At 36.0% G+C, this 18,579-nt stretch overlaps 1 protein-coding gene across 3 annotated transcripts; it reads left to right on the top strand.

Moving 5' to 3' along the window:
* Nucleotides 1-695: 695 nt before the first annotated feature.
* On the top strand, nt 696-18,111 carry arhgap4a (Rho GTPase activating protein 4a). 3 transcript variants are annotated; one of them, XM_067372113.1, is made up of 24 exons: nt 696-950; nt 3,228-3,317; nt 3,607-3,778; nt 4,062-4,224; nt 4,478-4,540; nt 4,640-4,768; nt 7,690-7,818; nt 7,903-8,124; nt 8,196-8,297; nt 8,436-8,624; nt 9,170-9,254; nt 9,368-9,395; nt 10,779-10,875; nt 10,955-11,015; nt 11,102-11,179; nt 11,256-11,384; nt 13,960-14,065; nt 14,219-14,374; nt 14,460-14,524; nt 14,615-14,774; nt 16,558-16,656; nt 16,974-17,102; nt 17,207-17,273; nt 17,359-18,111. In XM_067372113.1, the coding sequence occupies exons 2-24, from the start codon at nt 3,251-3,253 to the stop codon at nt 17,530-17,532; spliced, it is 2,670 nt and encodes an 889-aa protein (XP_067228214.1). In that variant the 5' UTR covers nt 696-950; nt 3,228-3,250; the 3' UTR covers nt 17,533-18,111. The 3 variants fall into 3 exon arrangements, with proteins under 3 accessions (XP_067228214.1, XP_067228212.1, XP_067228213.1); XM_067372111.1 differs by having other exon boundaries at nt 702-950; nt 14,153-14,374; XM_067372112.1 differs by having other exon boundaries at nt 702-950; nt 3,225-3,317; nt 14,153-14,374.
* The last annotated feature ends 468 nt before the right edge of the window (nt 18,112-18,579 follow it).

Below are 18,579 nucleotides of genomic sequence, written 5' to 3'. Positions count from 1 at the left end.
GAAAATTATAGTTCCTGTAATGAGACTAATGTCAGAGAGACTTATTTAGATTTCTCATAGGAAATAAATGGAGAGGAAGGAAATGAAAAGGTCCACACATACTAAGACCAAGAAAACACATGATAGCAAATGAGCTGTGACTGTTTCTAAGAACATTAAAGTGAAGAAAGGTATCACTTAATATGCTTTAATTTTATTATTTTTTTTTTAGTAAAGTGAATTTCAACAGACTTGTCTTATTAACTTGGTTGGTAATAGGCTCCATCTGTTGCAAAAACAGAACATACCTGTTTTTATTCCCTTTTGTGCTTTACACCTTTGGATAGATTAAATAAATAGGAACAATCCATCTGCATGAGTGAACAAAAAGGACATTCTTGCAATCTGATCCATCCAAGCTGCTTCTCCTTCTGTAGGAGGAAAACTGAAAGGTCATAATGCTTGTTTTATGCTCATAGTAGCCACTTAGAGGCATCAGAATCAAATCGTTTTCAGCATTTTATGTTTGCCTTACCCACCTCGGTTGCTGTTATCAACCTGTGTGGGCAAATCTTGGAAACTGCAGCTTACTTTCAAAATGACATTAGTCTTTAAGATGTCCAAACAGACAGACATAAATAGCTTTAACTGAAACGTGCTACCCCAAATAAAGCCTGTCAAATGCATTAAATAATAGCTTGAATCCAAAGTGAAAAGATAGTGTTTGTGAAAGTGAGAAGACACAGTGAGGGAGGAGGGGCCAATAAGGTGAGGTTTTACTCCGCGTTCAGCACACTCAGTGTCAGCATGACCGAGGAAAGAGAACTGTCTTGTATTTCTCTGTATCTCACTTATGTATTATGAGAGTTTTTTAGTGCTTTGGTTTGGACAAATGATAATATAACATCGTGTAAGTTGTTTAAGAGGATATATTCAGAATTCTAATGTGAACACCAGCAGGTATTACTAAGGTAAGTGTTGTGGTTTTTCTTAAAAAATAAAATGATATTGCACAGATGCTTTTTCTTAAAGATTTGATTGTGCTTTTGGTATTTTTTATCATACATTACATTTGGCTAAAAATATATAACAATATAATTTTAGCAATGCATATTAAAAAATATTTTTACACACATTACAGTTTTATTTCTAAAAATTAACTCCCTCAAAATCTTAAAAACGGACCGTTTTAAATCATATGCCAAGAAAATGTTACATGCTTGTTGTTGTGAAGAATTCATTAATGTGTCTGTTAACATTTGAAGATATGAGAGCAATTATTATTTAGTGAGCGTTTGACTACTTTCATGAGATGAAAATGGGGAAGTTTCTGTGAAGAATGATAGAAGGAGAGTCTGGGGGGGTGGTCTGTTGTCATGACTCATGGTGAGAGTGTACTGCCTTGTTTGCTTTAAACACAGGAAGTGTGCTACCTTCCCCTTTTGACACCCTAGAAGTGCAATTTGTTCACTAAAACTGAACAGTACACTGTACATCCACTGTACTGTAGGTCATTACATGTCAGTGACCGCTGTCACAGGCTGAATGAGGACACTCTTGTGCTAGAGATTACAATGAGCTGACAGGCATGAATGAGTGCAGTGTCTTAATGTAGAAATTACTCTGGAGTTTATATACTATATAAAGTACTTTATATAGGTATGTAGATATAAATGTGTTTGTTTTAAATCATAATATATTATCCAAGACATTTTACTATGACGTTAAATGCTGAGAATCTTAATAGGATTCTTCTTTATACTTATTGTAGACAATGGTTGATTGTCTTACTTGTGGTATTGTACAAGTAGGTGTACAATTTAAAGGGTTAGTTCACCCAAAAATGAAAATAATGTCATTTATTACTCACCCTCATGCCGTTCCACACCTGTAAGACCTCCATTAATCTTCGGAACGCAAATTGAGATATTTTTGTTTAAATCCGATGGCTCCGTGAGGCCTGCAATAGGGAGCAATGACATTTCCTCTCTAAAGATCCGTAAAGGTGCTAAAAACATATTTAAATGTTAATGTGAGTACAGTGGTTCAATATTAATATTATAAATCAACGAGAATATTTTTGGTGCGCCAAAAAAAAATAAAAAAAGAAAGACTTATATAGTGATGGCCGATTTCAAAAGCTTCGGTACGTTATGAATCTGCGATTCGGAGCACCAAAATCACGTGATTTCAGCCGTTGGCAGTTTGACACGCGATCTGAATCATGATTCGACACACTGATTCATTGTGCTCCGAAGCTTCCTGAAGCATTGTTTTGACATCGGCCATCACTATATAAGTCGTTTTTTTTTTTTTTTTTTGCGCACCAAAAATATTCTCGTTGCTTTTTAATATTAATATTGAACCACTGTACTCACATGAACTGATTTAAATATGTTTTTAGTACCTTTATGGATCTTGAGAGAGGAAATGTCATTGCTCCCTTTGGAGGCCTCACTGAGCCATCGGATTTCAACTAAAATATCTTAATTTGTGTTCTGAAGATTAAAGGTTTTACGGGTGTGGAACGACATGATGGTGAGTAATAAATGACAGAATTTTCATTTTTTGGTGAACTAACCCTTTAAAGTTGAGTGAATTTCATAGTCCAAATGGTCTTAAAGCCAAATAAATTTGAGTATGAATGGATTTGATCTTGTGATTGATCTTGGATTTTAAATGGATTAAAGTAGAATATTAGTAATGCTTTTATGTCCACATTAAATGTGAGTGTACATATTCTTCATTTCTTTGGGTTGTACAGATGTAATATTGTACAAAATAAACTCTATTCGCATTCTGATTGGTTCGTTCAATGTAACATTCTTAGCCAATCAATTTCATGTATCCATTACCATTTGTATAACCACGAGACATCCAAATTAATCTCTGTGCTATTCAAATGCTTATTCTAGCCCTCCGCCTCCCCAGCACCACCTACCTAGATCTGTTACAGGGGTCTTCCTATCTCTAGCAGCAGCAGCAGCATGTTTCCATTAATTTTACGTTCCGAGCATTTAGCAAAAAAAGTCATACTTGCTCTGCAGCAGCAACCATAGCTCCAGCAGCAGGGTAGCAGATCTAGACAGCCAAGACCAAACCTATATACATGCCATTTACATTAATAAAATGTTTTACAAACTGTCCCGGGAGTTGTCACGACTGAACTAAAAGCATGCATTGCCAATGAAAATATTTTTCAAGTATTTTCAAGTAAAACTTAATTCTATTTGATATGTTCAAAGCAGAATATCAACTAGTTGGAACTACAATGTCATCCCATGTCAAACTGAGGAGGGACAAAGTGGTGACGGCAGACTATGACACACAGATGAAAGGTAATGGATGTTCAAACACTGAAAACCCAATAAGCACTCTTAGGAATAGAAAGTGGAATCCAACTAATTGCTTTCCAATGAGATGAAATCTGCTGATAAGTTTCTGCTGCTATTTTGCAAGCACTTCCACCATCACAAGACAGATTTTTACAAAGATAACCAACCCTTATTGACTCCTATCTTTGTGAAGCCAGCATGTTCTATTTCATTGTTATATGACATGTAGAATAAAACAGATCAACAAAGAGGAACTATAGAAATATAATCTCTCTCTCTTTCTCTTCTCTAGAGGTGCGTTTGCAGCTGGCGGAGCAGTTGAGGATATTTGACGGTCAAGTTGAGCAGAAGACCCAGGTGTTTCAAGATCTGATAGATTACTTGCGCAGACGAGGCGAGATCGAGGGAGAGTACGCCCGCTCGCTGGACAAGCTGTGTGACAGGTTCTCCTCTAGAACCAGGAAGTAAGGATACACAAAGAACAGATCACCATTAATACATACAATTCTTATCAACCTATGAATGAATTGTGTGTGTACAGTACACATACACTTATGCCACCCTTGTAAGGGCAAATTTATTTGAAAGAAAGATAGATCCTTGCTGATTAAAAAAATTTATTTTATTTAAAAAAAACAAACTTACTGACCTCAAATTTTTAAATGGTAAATGATTTGAAACTGATATACATTCATACATTGCTGTGTATCAGGAACCTTGATAGCTCTTTGTTCCTATCGCCCTCAGGAAGGAGCCCAGCCATCAGTCAGTGGTTAGCTGCTGGCAGGTGTTGTTGACTCAAACACGTCAGGAGAGCAGAGATCACAGTTTCTTGAGTGACAGCTACAGCAACACTCTGCCTCAACAGCTTTCACACTGTGCTGAGCATGCCCAGCGCCTAGCCAAAAGGGTACACACCCACCATCACACACACACATTTTCACATCCTTCCACTTTTGCAGACACCCCCACATTACTAGACTTGAAGAAGCATGCATGCCCCGTAAATACAGTACATGTGGCTTCCTTTGCACAGACACTTTGCAGACAGTTCACAGAAACATAACACCATTGGCAAAGCCACAGTCCTCTCACCTAATGTAATACACTGTTACTAAAACAATCACTTACCTTTCTCTTTTGTCATTATTTCTATTTTTCAGAGCAGAGACATTTTCACCCAGTTACAGGATGGACTTCTGAAGGTCACCGCAGAACTCCATACAGTGAGTTTAACCACTCATTCCTCACATCAAGCCAAGATTGTACACATCCATTTACAGTTAATGTATTGCAAATCTCATTCCCATGTTTGTGAAAATCAGGCCTTGAAGACATATTACCAGTACTATACTGAGTTCCTGTCTGCAGAAGGCAAACTAAAGGAGGCAGTCAGACTGGAGGAAAAGCAAAAACAATGTGCTTCTAAAAAGATTGAACGACAAATAGAGAAAGTATATTTTCCTTTTTAATACCAAAATATGAAATGGTTGTGAATGAAGTGGTTTTAATTAAAGATATATTTAAGGTTCAATAGCTCAATTGACTGCACTTGTGGCATAATGTTGATTACCAGAAAATGAATAATTCTGGGTTACAGTGAAGCACTTATCATGGAGTGAATGGGGCCAATTTGTATAGCACCAACATGTAAACTAAATGCCAGTTAACAACATTTTATTGAGACAAAATCACTTACATACGGAGCATCGCACATGACCAAAAAGTTTGAGAACCACTGCCGTATTACTAACCTTTTCTGTGTAAATATATGTTCAGCAACCTTTTTGACATTATAACATAATGCCTAAAGTCAAGTCAAGTCAAATTTATTTATATAGCGCTTTTACAATTGGTAATTGTTTCAAAGCAGCTTTACATATTAGAAGCACAGAAAAAAAGGGAAGTGGTTAAAACTGTACAAACAAGCGTGGTAATATGTAACATATACAAGATGGTGCTACATTAAGCCAATGTCGGCTGACTTCCAGGGGTGGAAAAAAACCCCTAGGAGAAAAATCCAGCGTGCTAGCACTGGGAAAAAAGTCCTAGGAGGGAAAAAACCCCTTGGAAGATATATATATGTAAATGTATATGGAGATCAAAATCTGAATTGTACATTTTTATTATAGAGATTAAAAATAGATTATATATAAATATATGTAAGCGGATACAGGGATTAAAAATCTGAATTATAGTTGCAGCCAGAATTGGATCTTTAGGTCCATTGTCTCCTGGGCTACGTTGTAGTCAGGTCCAGACGCAGGTTCTCCATCTGATCTGGATACGGCCTGGATCCAGCACCCGGCAAACCTCAGGATAAGCAGAGAGACAGATATTAGCGTAGATGCCATTCTTATTCTGATGTACAGGTATATCTAGTGTTATAGGACCAACCAATAACCTAAACCAATCGTATACATGAGGAGAATAACTTTTCAGCTCAAATAATGCACAAGTTTTAACAGAAGAATTAATACGGAAGAGGATTAGGGCCAAGCAATGATAAAAAAATAAAACCATCTCGAGATTAAAGTTGTTAAATTTTGAGAAAAAAGTTGAAATAAAATGTTGAGAATAAACTCATTAAATTACGAGAAAAAACTCGTTAAATTTCGAGAAAAAAGTCAAGATAAAATGTTGAGAATAAAGTCATTAAATTATGAGAAAAAACTCATTAAATAACGACAACAAATTCGTTAAATTATGAGAAAAATGTCGTTAAATTTGGAGAAAAAAGTCGAGATAAAATGTTGAGAATAAACTCATTAAATTATGAGAAAAAAGTTGTTAAATTATGAGAACAAATTTGTTAAATTATGACTTTTTTCTCGTAATTTAATTACTTTATTCTCATAATTTAATGAGTTTATTCTCAACATTTTATCTCGACTTTTTTCTCCAAATTTAACAAGTTTTTTCTTGTAATTGAACGAGTTTATTCTCAACATTTTATCTCGACTTTTTTCTCCAAATTTAACGAGTTTATTCTCAACATTTTATCTCAACTTTTTTCTCCAAATTTAATGAGTTTTTTCTCGTAATTTAACGAGTTTATTCTCAACATTTTATCTCGACTTTTTTCTCCAAATTTAAGGAGTTTATTCTCAACATTTTATCTCGACTTTTTTCTCGAAATGTAATAAGTTTTTTCTCGTAATTTAACGAGTTTATTCTCAACATTTTATCTCGACTTTTTTCTCGAAATTTAACGAGTTTTTTCTCGAAATTTAGAGTTTTTTCTCGTAATTTAATGAGTTTATTCTCAACATTTTATCTCGACTTTTTTCTCCAAATTTAACACGTTTTTTCTTGTAATTTAACGAGTTTATTCTCAACATTTTATCTCAACTTTTTTCTCCAAATTTAACATGTTTTTTCTCGTAATTTAACGAGTTTATTCTCAACATTTTATCTCGACTTTTTTCTCGAAATTTAACGAGTTTTTTCTCGTAATTTAACGAGTTTATTCTCAACATTTTATCTCGACTTTTTTCTCGTAATTTAACGAGTTTTTTCTCGAAATTTAACAACTTTAATCTCGAGATGGTTTTATTTTTTTATTATTGCTTGGCCCTAATTCTCTTCCGTAAATTAATGTTAATGTTTTTATAAAATCTGCACATTTCAACTTTCATGTCTCTCATACAAGTATACTTCCATTTTAAATAAGTGTTTTTTTAATATAAAACACAAGTTGTGATAGTATTTTCATCCATATTGAGATACTGAGTGAAATGGTTTCTCGAACAAGAAAAATTGTATGACGGGACATGATTTTGTCCATTGGAAACTGATTGGATTGTTGTGGTTTGCTAATGGTGTGATGTCATGTGAGTGACAGGTTATCCCGCCCTCGCACCAGTAAACACATCATCTGAAAAGAGATGTTGTTACAAGAGGGAGGGTAAGTTATTTTGGTTAAAGATTATGAGAGCGCATGGATTAAAAAAAAGTTATGATGTTCACTGATAAATCATTTATAGTAATATTGCAATATTTTATATATATAAAAAAAACTAGAGTTGTCCATTTTGATTTCAGTGTGACCTTAAAGAAAATTAGGCATGATTTGAATTATTTTTTGTGTTAGTCAGCATCATGCCACATGCGGTTAACTTGAGCTTAACTTGTATTGAATGTAGTACAAACTCGAAGGAGCAATAAAATATATCAGTGTTTTGTCTGCATGCTCATGGGCAGAATCCTCCTCTGTGCAGTGATGTGGGCAAGAGTTCGCTGCATGTGATGGTGGCAGATTGTACAGCAGGGTGTTTGGTTGTTGTGGTTTAGAAGTGCAACTTACTGAATGTGTGTGGATAAATGATTGTTCCACTAACATTTGAGGTTACATTTCACCTTTATGTGTGCATAGAGGCAAAGTAAAGTTCAAGAGATTCAGCTTAAATGCACAAAAGCACGCAATGACTACCTGCTCAACTTGGCTGCAGCAAATGCATGCATGAACAAATACTACCTTCAGGATCTCTCCACTCTCATAGATGTGAGTTTCTTTATATTAGCTCTGTATGATCAGGTTTGTGTACTGAGCAGGTATAACTCAACCTCTCATTGCATGCCCTCTCAGTGCTGTGATCTGGGTTACCACCAGTCCATATCCAAGGTGTTCCGTTTTTACCTGACCAGTCGGCAATGGGGCCAGCAGAACTTGAGCTCTGTGTTGCAGCAGCTGGACACAACTGTCTCAGAGCTGAGCCAGAGCCAGGACAGAGACACTCTCATGCAGGCCAACATCTCAGCCTTTTGCCTGCCCCTGCGCTTTCAGTACCAAGCCTATGAAGGCGACCAGGTAATGCGTGATAAAATGTGTCTGTGTAAGTATAAAAATGTGCACTTGCTTATGTATGTGTCCTCTTGCAGGCGGTTGAGGTGTCTGCAAAGTGTGAGATGATGAGCGAGCTGGTGACTCGCTTCCAGCAGCTGCAGTCTCGGCTGTCTTCAGTCACCATGGAGGTCGAGGAGGTATACAAACCCCTCAAAATCACACAAATCATTATTATGTAGCACTACTGTCAAATGATAGATGATAGATGTAGTGATATTTGGATGAATAAATATTCTTTATAAGTCTGGTTCATCTGACCATAAAAATGATTGCAGTCCAGCAAATTACTGCAGTCAGCTCAGTCTTCCATGCTGGATGGGATTGTTGAGGACACCTTTGCATCCACCCCAGACTTTCCCAGCAGCCCGTCATCACCAGAGGGGAGCAGTGATATATCAGCCAGTAAGACCTATCAGCTGAAGCGCAGAGCCAGCCTTCCGGACACTGAGAGTTTGTACTTTGCGGTAATCAAAACAAATTATGATTTCTTTTTTAAAAAATATTTAGTTATTTAGAACTTTGTTCATCAAAGAATCCTGAAAAATGTATCACGGTTTCTACAAAAATATTAAGCAGCACAACTGTTTTCTACTTTGTTAATAATAAGAAATGTTTAAAGAATTAATAAGAATGCTTGAACACCAAATCAGCATATTAGAATGATTTCTGAAGGATCATTTGACACTGAAGCCTGAAGCTTTAAATTCAGCTTTGCTGTCACGTAATTTTAAATAAAAGTAGAAAACCATTATTAAACAGTTAAGTTAAATATTTAAAATATTCAATATAATTACATTATCTATTTATATAAAGGGAATATATTTACATATTTATTATTTAATAAAATAAATTATTATTATTATTATTATTATAGTAAATATTAAATATAATTAAATAATATATTTCCATGATGTTTTAGGTATTTAAATATGTATTATTTAATGTAATTATACTCTATTTGTCTCTATTACTGTTTTTGTCTTACTATTACTACAACTTTATATTGCAGAAAGTGAGGGACCATCTATGCAACAGCACTTTAATATCAAAACTGGAGGCCAAACATGACCTGCTAAAGGTTGCCATTCAGAAAGGTAGAATAATGTTTCCCATCTATTTTATCTATCCTATCTATTGTATCCTATCTAAATTGTTGTAAAGCAAAGACCATTGATATTCTTCACTTTTTTTTTTTTTTTGTTATCAGCTGAAAGTGTTGATGGTGCCCATTCCAGGTAAGGAAACAAAGACTTCCTCTTTCTTAACTGATCCTACAAAAAGTAATGGCTTAAAATATATGTATTGTTATGTTCAGTGTTGGGGTAATACATTACAAGTAACACGAGTTACGTAATCAGATTACTTTTTCATGTAACTAGTAAAGTAATTACTTTTAAATTTACAACAAAATATGTTACTTTTTAAAATAAGTAATGCCAGTTACTTGGTTTTCCTATTCATTGACTGACAATGAAAACTGGGAGTAAGTGCTGAGGCGTTGTGTGTGCTGTGTAAACATGATGGTTATTCTAGACTAGTTCTAGACTTACCCTGCGTTCCATTCGGAAGGGCTCATCCCTATGCCCTAATAATCCCTTCAAAGGGTTTACCCTCCGGAGTGACTGCTTCGAAGGGATGAAGGGTGTAGGGGTCAAAAAAACTCTTTTTTTGGAACGCATCTTAATGAGACAATCAAGGAGGCGCATTTGTCTTTTTCACCCTGGTCTTTGTATTAATACGCATTCATTTACTGTAGTAATCAGCTACTGCCGGTCTTTTATAATGTGTATGTATTTTAAACATTTGAATGGACTGATAAAGCTGTAAAGTATTTTTGTTATTTTTGCTGGTAGCTGTAAAGTATTTTTGTTGAAGTACAATGTAATTTTGACCATAATAATGTACCAAATCGAATTCGTATAAATATTACAGTAGTATAAAAAAATGCTATACATACATTTATAGGTAAAATCAGCCAATAGGCCAAACAACTTCCCTGTGCAAAGGATCATGGGGGCCCGAAGTGTCCATTAGTTGTACCCTTCGAAATCCTTCATTCGGAAGGGCCCTTTGAAGTGGCCAGTTTTGAGCACTTCATTTTGGAACAACCCTTCAATATGGTGGCCATGATTGTTTTCACTCCGAAGTGCTCTTTGGAGGGCCATATATCCCGTTTAGAATGCACCCTAAATGTGAACATACATTTACTCATTTCTTCTCCTGCATCCTTTTCTTATGCAATCCAGAATGTTTGTTTGAGCTGCGCCCTCTACTGTACAAGCGTGAATTTGCATTTCCTTCAGCCAGAGGCTTTTTTCGTTTCACTTTTGGTGTGAAAGGCTGTTACATTTCCCAAAAATAGAACTTTTTTGTTGTCATAAAAACAAACAATCAAACATTCCAGCCCAGATGAGAAAAAGTAACGCAAAAGAAACGTAACACATTACTTTCCATAAAAAGTAACTAACGCAATATTGTAATGCATTACTTTTAAAAGTAACTTTCCCCAACACTGGTTATGTTATGGCAAATTTCTGCATTTCAATGGGGTAGCAAGAGTGAAAGAGACTGTTTTTAGTTTTAGTGTTGACTATAATTAAACATTTCTGTTTAATTAGAACACGCTCCAAAAGATCTGTGCGTCATAAAAAGAGTTACCCCGGTGCCCAGATCAACCAGAAGCTCTTCAGTGGGGATCTACTATCATACATTCAAGTAAATCTCTCAGAAGTGCTCTGGATTTACTCAAAACAGTTTAAGGCATCTGACTCACTCAGTGTTTCCTTTCTGTTAGGCATCAGGACAGCTCATTCCTGCAGTGGTGGAAAGCTGCATTCGGTTCATCAACCTCAATGGTAAATCTAATTCAGTAGAAAATTCCCCATTCTTTCCATCTTAATCACTGGTTTTCTAACACATTCACCCTTTTTTCTCCGGTAAGGCTTACATCATGAGGGATTGTTCAGAGTGCCGGGATCACAGATGGTGGTAAATCAATTGAAGGATGCGTTTGAGAAAGGTATGTGCAATGAGTGATGATGTTCTCCTCCCTTTCACTGAGCATTAGTAATAGGTTGTGATTTTCGTATTTGTAGGAGATGACCCCCTTGCTGATGGGGGATGTGACATGGACTCTGTGGCTGGAGTGCTGAAACTTTATTTTAGAGGACTAGAAAAACCCCTCTTTCCTGAGGACAGTTATGACCAGCTGATGGAATGTGGGCGTAAGATGATTTTACTACACTCTTATGTGCTTGTTTGCTGGATTAACTGTGTATACTGTATGTGAGGTCAGACATTAGTTCTGTAACTGTTCAAACATTCAATGAAATGGTTTGAATGTGTTTTCCTGTTCTCTTAAAATGTTTCCTAATGAAACTTGATGTTGGGGTGGGACATTTTGAAAGACTCAGTCATTTTTAAGTAAGCCAGTAGCATTCAGTTTACATGGTGTCATGAAGATTTTGGTCCCCTCGTTGAATTTGCAATTCCAAAATTGCTTTATGGTGTACATTGCAATAAGTAAATGTTTTAAATGAAATAATACTTTTTGTTCAGTAAAGATAATGAGCAAAAAAAAAAAAAAGAAAAACCCAGCAAGGATGTTGAGCAAAAGTGACTGAAGATTTTTATACTGTTGCAAAAAAAAAAAATCTATTTAAAATAAAAACTGTTCTTTTGAACATTGTATTCATCAAAGAATCTAGTTTCCACAAAAATATTATTCAGCACAGCTGTTTTCAACACTGATAATAATTAGAAATGTTTCTCGAGCACCAAATCAACATATTCTAAAGGATTATGATGCTGAAGACTCGAAGGCTGAGGATCCAAACGTAGTTTTATTGACTAGAGTAATCCACAATTGGAAACCAAAGTTCAAGCAACAGGTCAACAACACAGAAAGGCAGTCCAAACAAACAAGAAAGCAGTGACACAGGCAAAACAGGGAAATCCACGAACGGGCAAAGATCAGGGGCATGTTCAAGCTCAAACCGGTGCGCAATGTTTTGCTACGGTTTCCGGGTTGAACAACATGTTTCCTGTGGAAACGGTGTGCAACGGGTTTGAGATACGTTTTTTTCTTTTTTGGTGGGTCAAAAATGTCAGCCCAATCATCATCAACAAGCATATAAACCATGCGGTAATAAAGGAACAGCTCATAAATGTAATTAACATCAAAATAAATTCACAAGAGCAAGTATAATGTTTGCATGTGTTTATTTACATTAAAGGTGCTCTAAGTGATGTCATGCATTTTTAGGCCAAAACATTTTTTGTCACAAACAGCAAACATCTCCTCACTATCCGCTAGCTGCCTGTCCCCTGAACACACTGTAAAAAAACGCGGTCTCTGTAGTCGCCACGAGCTCCGAAAACGGCAATAAAAACAAACTGGTGCAGCCTGGACCACGAATCATAATAAACATGCTCCAGCCAATAACCGACAAGAATGATTTTAAATGCGCGTTCATGACTGTTTCAGGAAGCACGGATGGGAAGGGAGGAGGAGGAGGGGGAGGGGGAGGGAGGGTCTAGCTAGCCTCTGTTTTGTTTGACAACACTTCGAACGTCAACAGGAAGTTACTCCGCCAAGGATCGCTTAGAGCACCTTTAATGGCAAAATAACTTAAATAATAAGAGCACAAGTAGAGATCTGGAACTTCTTTAAGTCTGTCTAAATATCATTTTGTAATTGCAATATCTTCTGGTCTATATCCTTTCCTTAGGAAGGTGTGCTAGACACTGATTAACGTAACATAAAAATACTATACTTATATTTTTTGCTATTGTGTTGTGGAGTGATACTTTCATAAACATAAAGGCAAATGTTGGATCACAATAATTAGGAACCACATTTTCCACAAATCCCTTCACTCGATTGGGATGTTCTCTTTTATTCTGGACGGGAAGGGCAGTGACTGTAACATCAAGCTTATTTTGCAGTATTAAACATGTATTTATACTGACTTCATCAGGCTCTGAAAATTCTTCAAAAAGAACACAAAGAATGGCCTTCTCAGCTGCCATAGTTGCAACTCTTGCGTCACAGAAAAGGGTGTTCAACACACAACCATTCCCGTTTAAAAAAAAAAAACTGCAACATTTTGTCAGAGCTGAAAGCAGCCCAAGATACAGGAAAAAAAGAAAAACACTCAAAATTGCAGCTGTTACACTAAACAATACTTTGCCAAGAAAAGATGAGTAAACCAGGCTTATAAATGGTAGAATGAACAAGGCTAATGAGCTTAACAAGGTAACAAGTTAACAAGGGGGCGTGGTCCAATGAGTGTCCATGGTAACAAACAAGGTGAACAGCAGCAGGGAATCATGAGGTACACAAACAGAGGAGACCCAGGGAACACAGACAGGGATCGTGACAGACTGGAGAAAGGGCTGCTGAAAATTCAGCTTTTTAAATTTTATTTTAATTATTTAGCCATATTAGGTAATGTATATTTAAAAAGAAAAGTTATTGTAATACACAATTTAACACTTAAAGAACACATTAAAAAGTAAATCTTACCTACCCCAAGTTATAACTTTTGAACAGTAGTGTATATTGTTACATAAAGAAAGCAATACATAATTTTTTTTGGATATATTTTATATTTTGAAATCTATTTCCAAAAATGGCTAAAATGTATTGTGAATATACACTGCTTAGTTATATTTCCTATATTTTATCCATTTGTCTAAATATGAAATGCATTTCTGCTAAAAGTTTATTTTGTCAACTTCTAGGAGTTGCAGCAATGAATGAATTTCATGGTGTCTTTAACTTTCCTACTCTTTCAGAAATAGATGACGAAACAAAAAAAGCAATGCAGCTGAAGTGCGTCATCTCCTCATATCCTGCCTCGCTTATCATTGTCATGAGATATCTTTTTGCATTTCTTCACCAGTGAGTATCACAGGGTGTCACTGGGTTTTGCCCTTTTGTTAGTCATGAAATCAGCACATCTAAATGTTTGTGTGTGTGTGTGTAAAGTGTCTCCCAGTACAGTGACGAGAACATGATGCAGCCCTATAATCTGGCAGTGTGCTTTGGGCCCAGTCTAGTGAGGGGGCCAGATAATGGTGACGCGGCAGAGCTTCAGCGCATCAATGCCCTGGTTAAGAGTATCATCACCCAACACGAAAGCATCTTCCCTAGCCAGAATGAATTACCCGGGCCAGTGTATGAAAAGTGCATGACTGAAGAAGAAGACTGGTGAGAATTAAGCTCCATCTCTTTAGTGTGCATAAAGCGCTATATAAATAAAATTGACTTGATTTAATGTTTCTTATGTCTACAGTGAGACTGTAGCAGAGGAAGGAGATGGAGAATCAGAGCAATCTCAAACAAAAGAAGGAAAAGATGGTAAGTTTGACATAGTTTACTTATCTGGGCTAGTAGCAAACTCAATAGCTAAATTAACTAATTCCTTCCGGTCTGTTTTTGATGTGCTAGGAGTGGCCTTGTTTGACTACACAGGCCGTTCTTCAGCTGAGCTGACCTTTAAACAGGGGGACCGCGTCGTCCTACACAGCAAAGCCTCTTCTGATTGGTGGAGAGGGGAGGTGAATGGGACAAAGGGTCTCATCCCAAATAAATATATTAGTGTGCCATGGTAGGTTTTTATCTCTAAATGCATGGCCACATTTAACAATTTCATTAAAGAAAAATGTGGATAAAGATGCTTTGCAATGCTACACTTCATTCTAGCCCTCAGAAGTTTAATATCCAATCATTTTTATAAGCACATTTTACTGAAATTCAATCCTGTGGGACTTTCTTTAAGCTTATCAAATGGTCAACTGGAGAAACTGCTTTTTGATTTCACTTCTCTATTGAATTAATTTCCCATGGTCAGTGGATTTATACACAGATTTATGTCACTGTCAGTTGGAGATGCCTGACAGTATTGGGTGTTTCATAAATTCAGAATTGACCTGTTAAAATCCTTTAAACTACACTAAATGACTTTAGACTCTCTAACGGTAAAAAAACAAAACTGCATGAGTGAGACACATGGGCGAATTACATATGTATGCAATTTCCCCCAATATCCATCCTATCATCTATAAGATAAAAATCGATATTTAAGGTTTTCAAAATGTATTTGGGTAAAGTACATACATGATTTGGAAGATGATTTTTGCTCTTATTAACATTTTTTTTTAATATATATATTCTTTACTTCATTCAAACCCTCGTAAGTATTATATCCAATCACTTTGAGCATATTTTACTGAAATTCGTTCATATGGGACATTTTGCAAAGCTTGTCTGAGTGAGCAACAGTAACCAAGGGGGTGGAGCTTAGCGAATAGTCAACTGAAGAAACTACTTACTGATTTCACAAATTTTTTCATAATCTATGCATTTATAGTATACCTGTTAATGTCACCGCCTGTTAGAGTTGCACAACTTTATTGGGTGTTATATAAATTAAAGGCATTTAGAAGAATTGGCTTTAAAGGGTTAGTTCACCCAAAAGTGAAAATTCTGTCATTAATTACTCACCCTCATGTCGTTCCACACCCGTAAGACCTTCATTCATCTTCGGAACACAAATTAAGATATTTTTGATAAAGTCCGATGGCTCAGTGATTGACAAAAAGTTAATTTATGCTTTCAAACACACAGAAAGCTACTAAAGGCATATTTAAAACAGTTCTTGTGACTACAGTGGTTCAACCTTAATGTTATAAAGCGACGAGAATACTTTTTGTGCGCCAAAAAAAACGACTTTATTCAACAATATATAGTGATGGGCGATTTCAAAACACTGCTTCATGAAGCTTCGAAGCTTTACGAATCTTTTGTTTCGAATCAGTGGTTCGGAACGTGTTTCAAACTGCCAAACTTTGAAACACTTATGACATAACGAAGACTTGTTTACTGAAATCACCTGACTTTCATGCTCCGAATCACTGATTTGATACGAAAGATTTGTAAAGCTTCGAAGCTTCATAAAGCATTGTTTTGAAATCGGCCATCACTAGATATTGTTGAATAAAGTCTTTATTTCGTTTTTTTGGTGCACAAAAAGTATTTTTCTCACTTCATAACATTAAGGTTGAACCACTTTAGTCACATGTTTTAAATATGTCTTTAGGTGCTTTGTTGGCATCTGAAAGTGTTACTTATCTTGTTTTCAATCGAGGCCTCACTGAGCCATGGGATTTTATCAAAAATGTCTTAATTTGTGTTCCGAAGAAGAATGAAGGTCTTACGGGTGTGGAATGACATGAGGGTGAGTAATTAAAGACAAAATTTTCATTTTTGTGTGAACTAACCCTTTAAGTTGTGACTCAGGAATCACTACTGAGTCAAAGCCACAATCAGTTACAACATACCACAGTCCAGAGAGTCATAACACTCTTCAATTCTCTCACTCTGTTGTTCAGTGCGGATGGAGGTCAAGACCAGAAAGGGAAGGAAACTGTGAAATCCAGCTGTGGTAGACAGCAGACAGAGGAAGAGCTGAAAGCAGAGCAAAGTACACGGTAAAACACTCACAGATGCATGTAAAGACATGAATTATGTAACCATGTAGAGTTTTTTTTTTGTCCTAGCGTAATCGCTATTGTAGTTATGGGCCTTAAAAAAGCTTTATTATTATATTCTGTTTAGTATGTGACTTGTACATAGTTTATACAAGTGCTGCAAATGAAGCATATAATCTATGAATGTGAACTTTATGTGAACTTCATTCTTACTACATAATGATGATCAAACAATGAAACACCATTCTTACTGCATAATGATGACCAATGATTCAGTAACTAGATAGACAATAATTCTATCTTTATTAATATTCTAGGGTCAAGGTCGCAAGTGACAAAGCCGGGGTCGGACCCAGCCATGTTAATTCTGGGAAGGTTTCGTTACAAATACCCACAGGACCTATACAGACAGGAAATTCTCCAGGGGCTCTGCGGAAAACATTAGAGTGTGTAATTAGACTGTTTGTTTGGTATTATGGAGATTTTAATGTCACAGATTATATTCATCTATGGAATAATGACTAAATCAGTCAATTTATAACTTTGACAGCCCTCAACTAAGACGATCCACTCTCGAGGGAGGAAGTGGAGAGGAATTCTCACTAGAAGTGGATAAGGTCAGGATGTTAAAATCCCAGTTATAATCCCAATGAGACCTCCCTCCCCCTACTAAAGTGTGTTTTTGTCTATCATATCTTGCAGGAAGTGCATCACATGATGCACTCAGTGTTTAAGGAGCTTCTTGTCCGCCAATCTTCACCAGATCAAAACACATCTTCGTCAACAGAGACCACAACCCCTGTTCAAACGCCTCAGAACAGAGGACTGGGATGGAAAGGAAAGGGTTTATTTAGATCAGCTGACCATGTGGACTGAAAAAAACAAAAAAAAAGAGAAGGGGGAAACTAATAACGAAAGTTAGAAACACAAGAAAATTTGTTTAAGTGTGACTGAGAGCGCAATCTCTGTGTGGTATTTTGTGTAGTTTAAAAAGGTGGGATTAAGTGGGATCACTTATGTGAAATCTTAGTTGTGAATGCATGTGACAGTTACAGTATGTACAATACGTTGCCATTTTCTTTTCTACAGTCTCATTTGCACACTTTGTAACAAGCAACTGTTCTTCAGTGTACTTTACCCTGTGAAAAAAGAACTTAATATCAGGCCTACAATAAGGCTATAGGCTCAAAAAGGCTCATCTACTGTCATTTCTTACATTTTCTATGTAAGTGAATGTGTAAACTTTGTAAGACATTTAAAATACTACACAACACCAGACCTACACAAGATTACCTCATTTAATATCAAGAAAGATTATTAGATAACAGTGTTACAACTTACTAGTAGGCAATGAAAAATGGGACACACTTAAGTTGAACAACAGCACGTTTTTGAAAGACAATAAAATTCCATATAAACCATAACTAAAAGACAAAGGGAGAAAAAGTTAAGAATAGACGGTTTTAGGTGCTGTAAGAGATTTGTTATGAAAAATGTATGCAGAAAATAGACTTACTCCCTGAAAGATATAACTAAAAACAGTCCTGAGACAACAGTAAAACAAAAGTGGCCACAAGCCATTGACGACAAACTCAGTTTCACTCTGGAAGAGAAACTACTTTTCTTTGTGTACAGATATGACTCAGGTGAATGACGTATGTAGCCTATGCAATTTCCCGCTAAATTTGACCCACCACAGCTCTAAATTATAAATCATTATTATAGTTTTTTTTTAAATGTATTTGTGCAAGACATGGTTTGGAATATCTTTTGCACTCTGTCATTGATAACATTTTGTTCTTTTTATTTTATTTATTTATTTATTTTTTAAAAAGTTACAGTGAAAGTATTTGAGGTGCTTTCTGCATGCGAATCATTTTGCGCGTTCACGGTGTCCAGTCCATGTATGGTAAACCGGAAGAG

Source organism: Chanodichthys erythropterus, chromosome 20, assembly GCF_024489055.1.
Source record: "Chanodichthys erythropterus isolate Z2021 chromosome 20, ASM2448905v1, whole genome shotgun sequence".
Taxonomy (NCBI): Eukaryota; Metazoa; Chordata; class Actinopteri; order Cypriniformes; family Xenocyprididae; genus Chanodichthys; species Chanodichthys erythropterus.
This window is presented reverse-complemented; position numbering and strand designations above follow the sequence as displayed.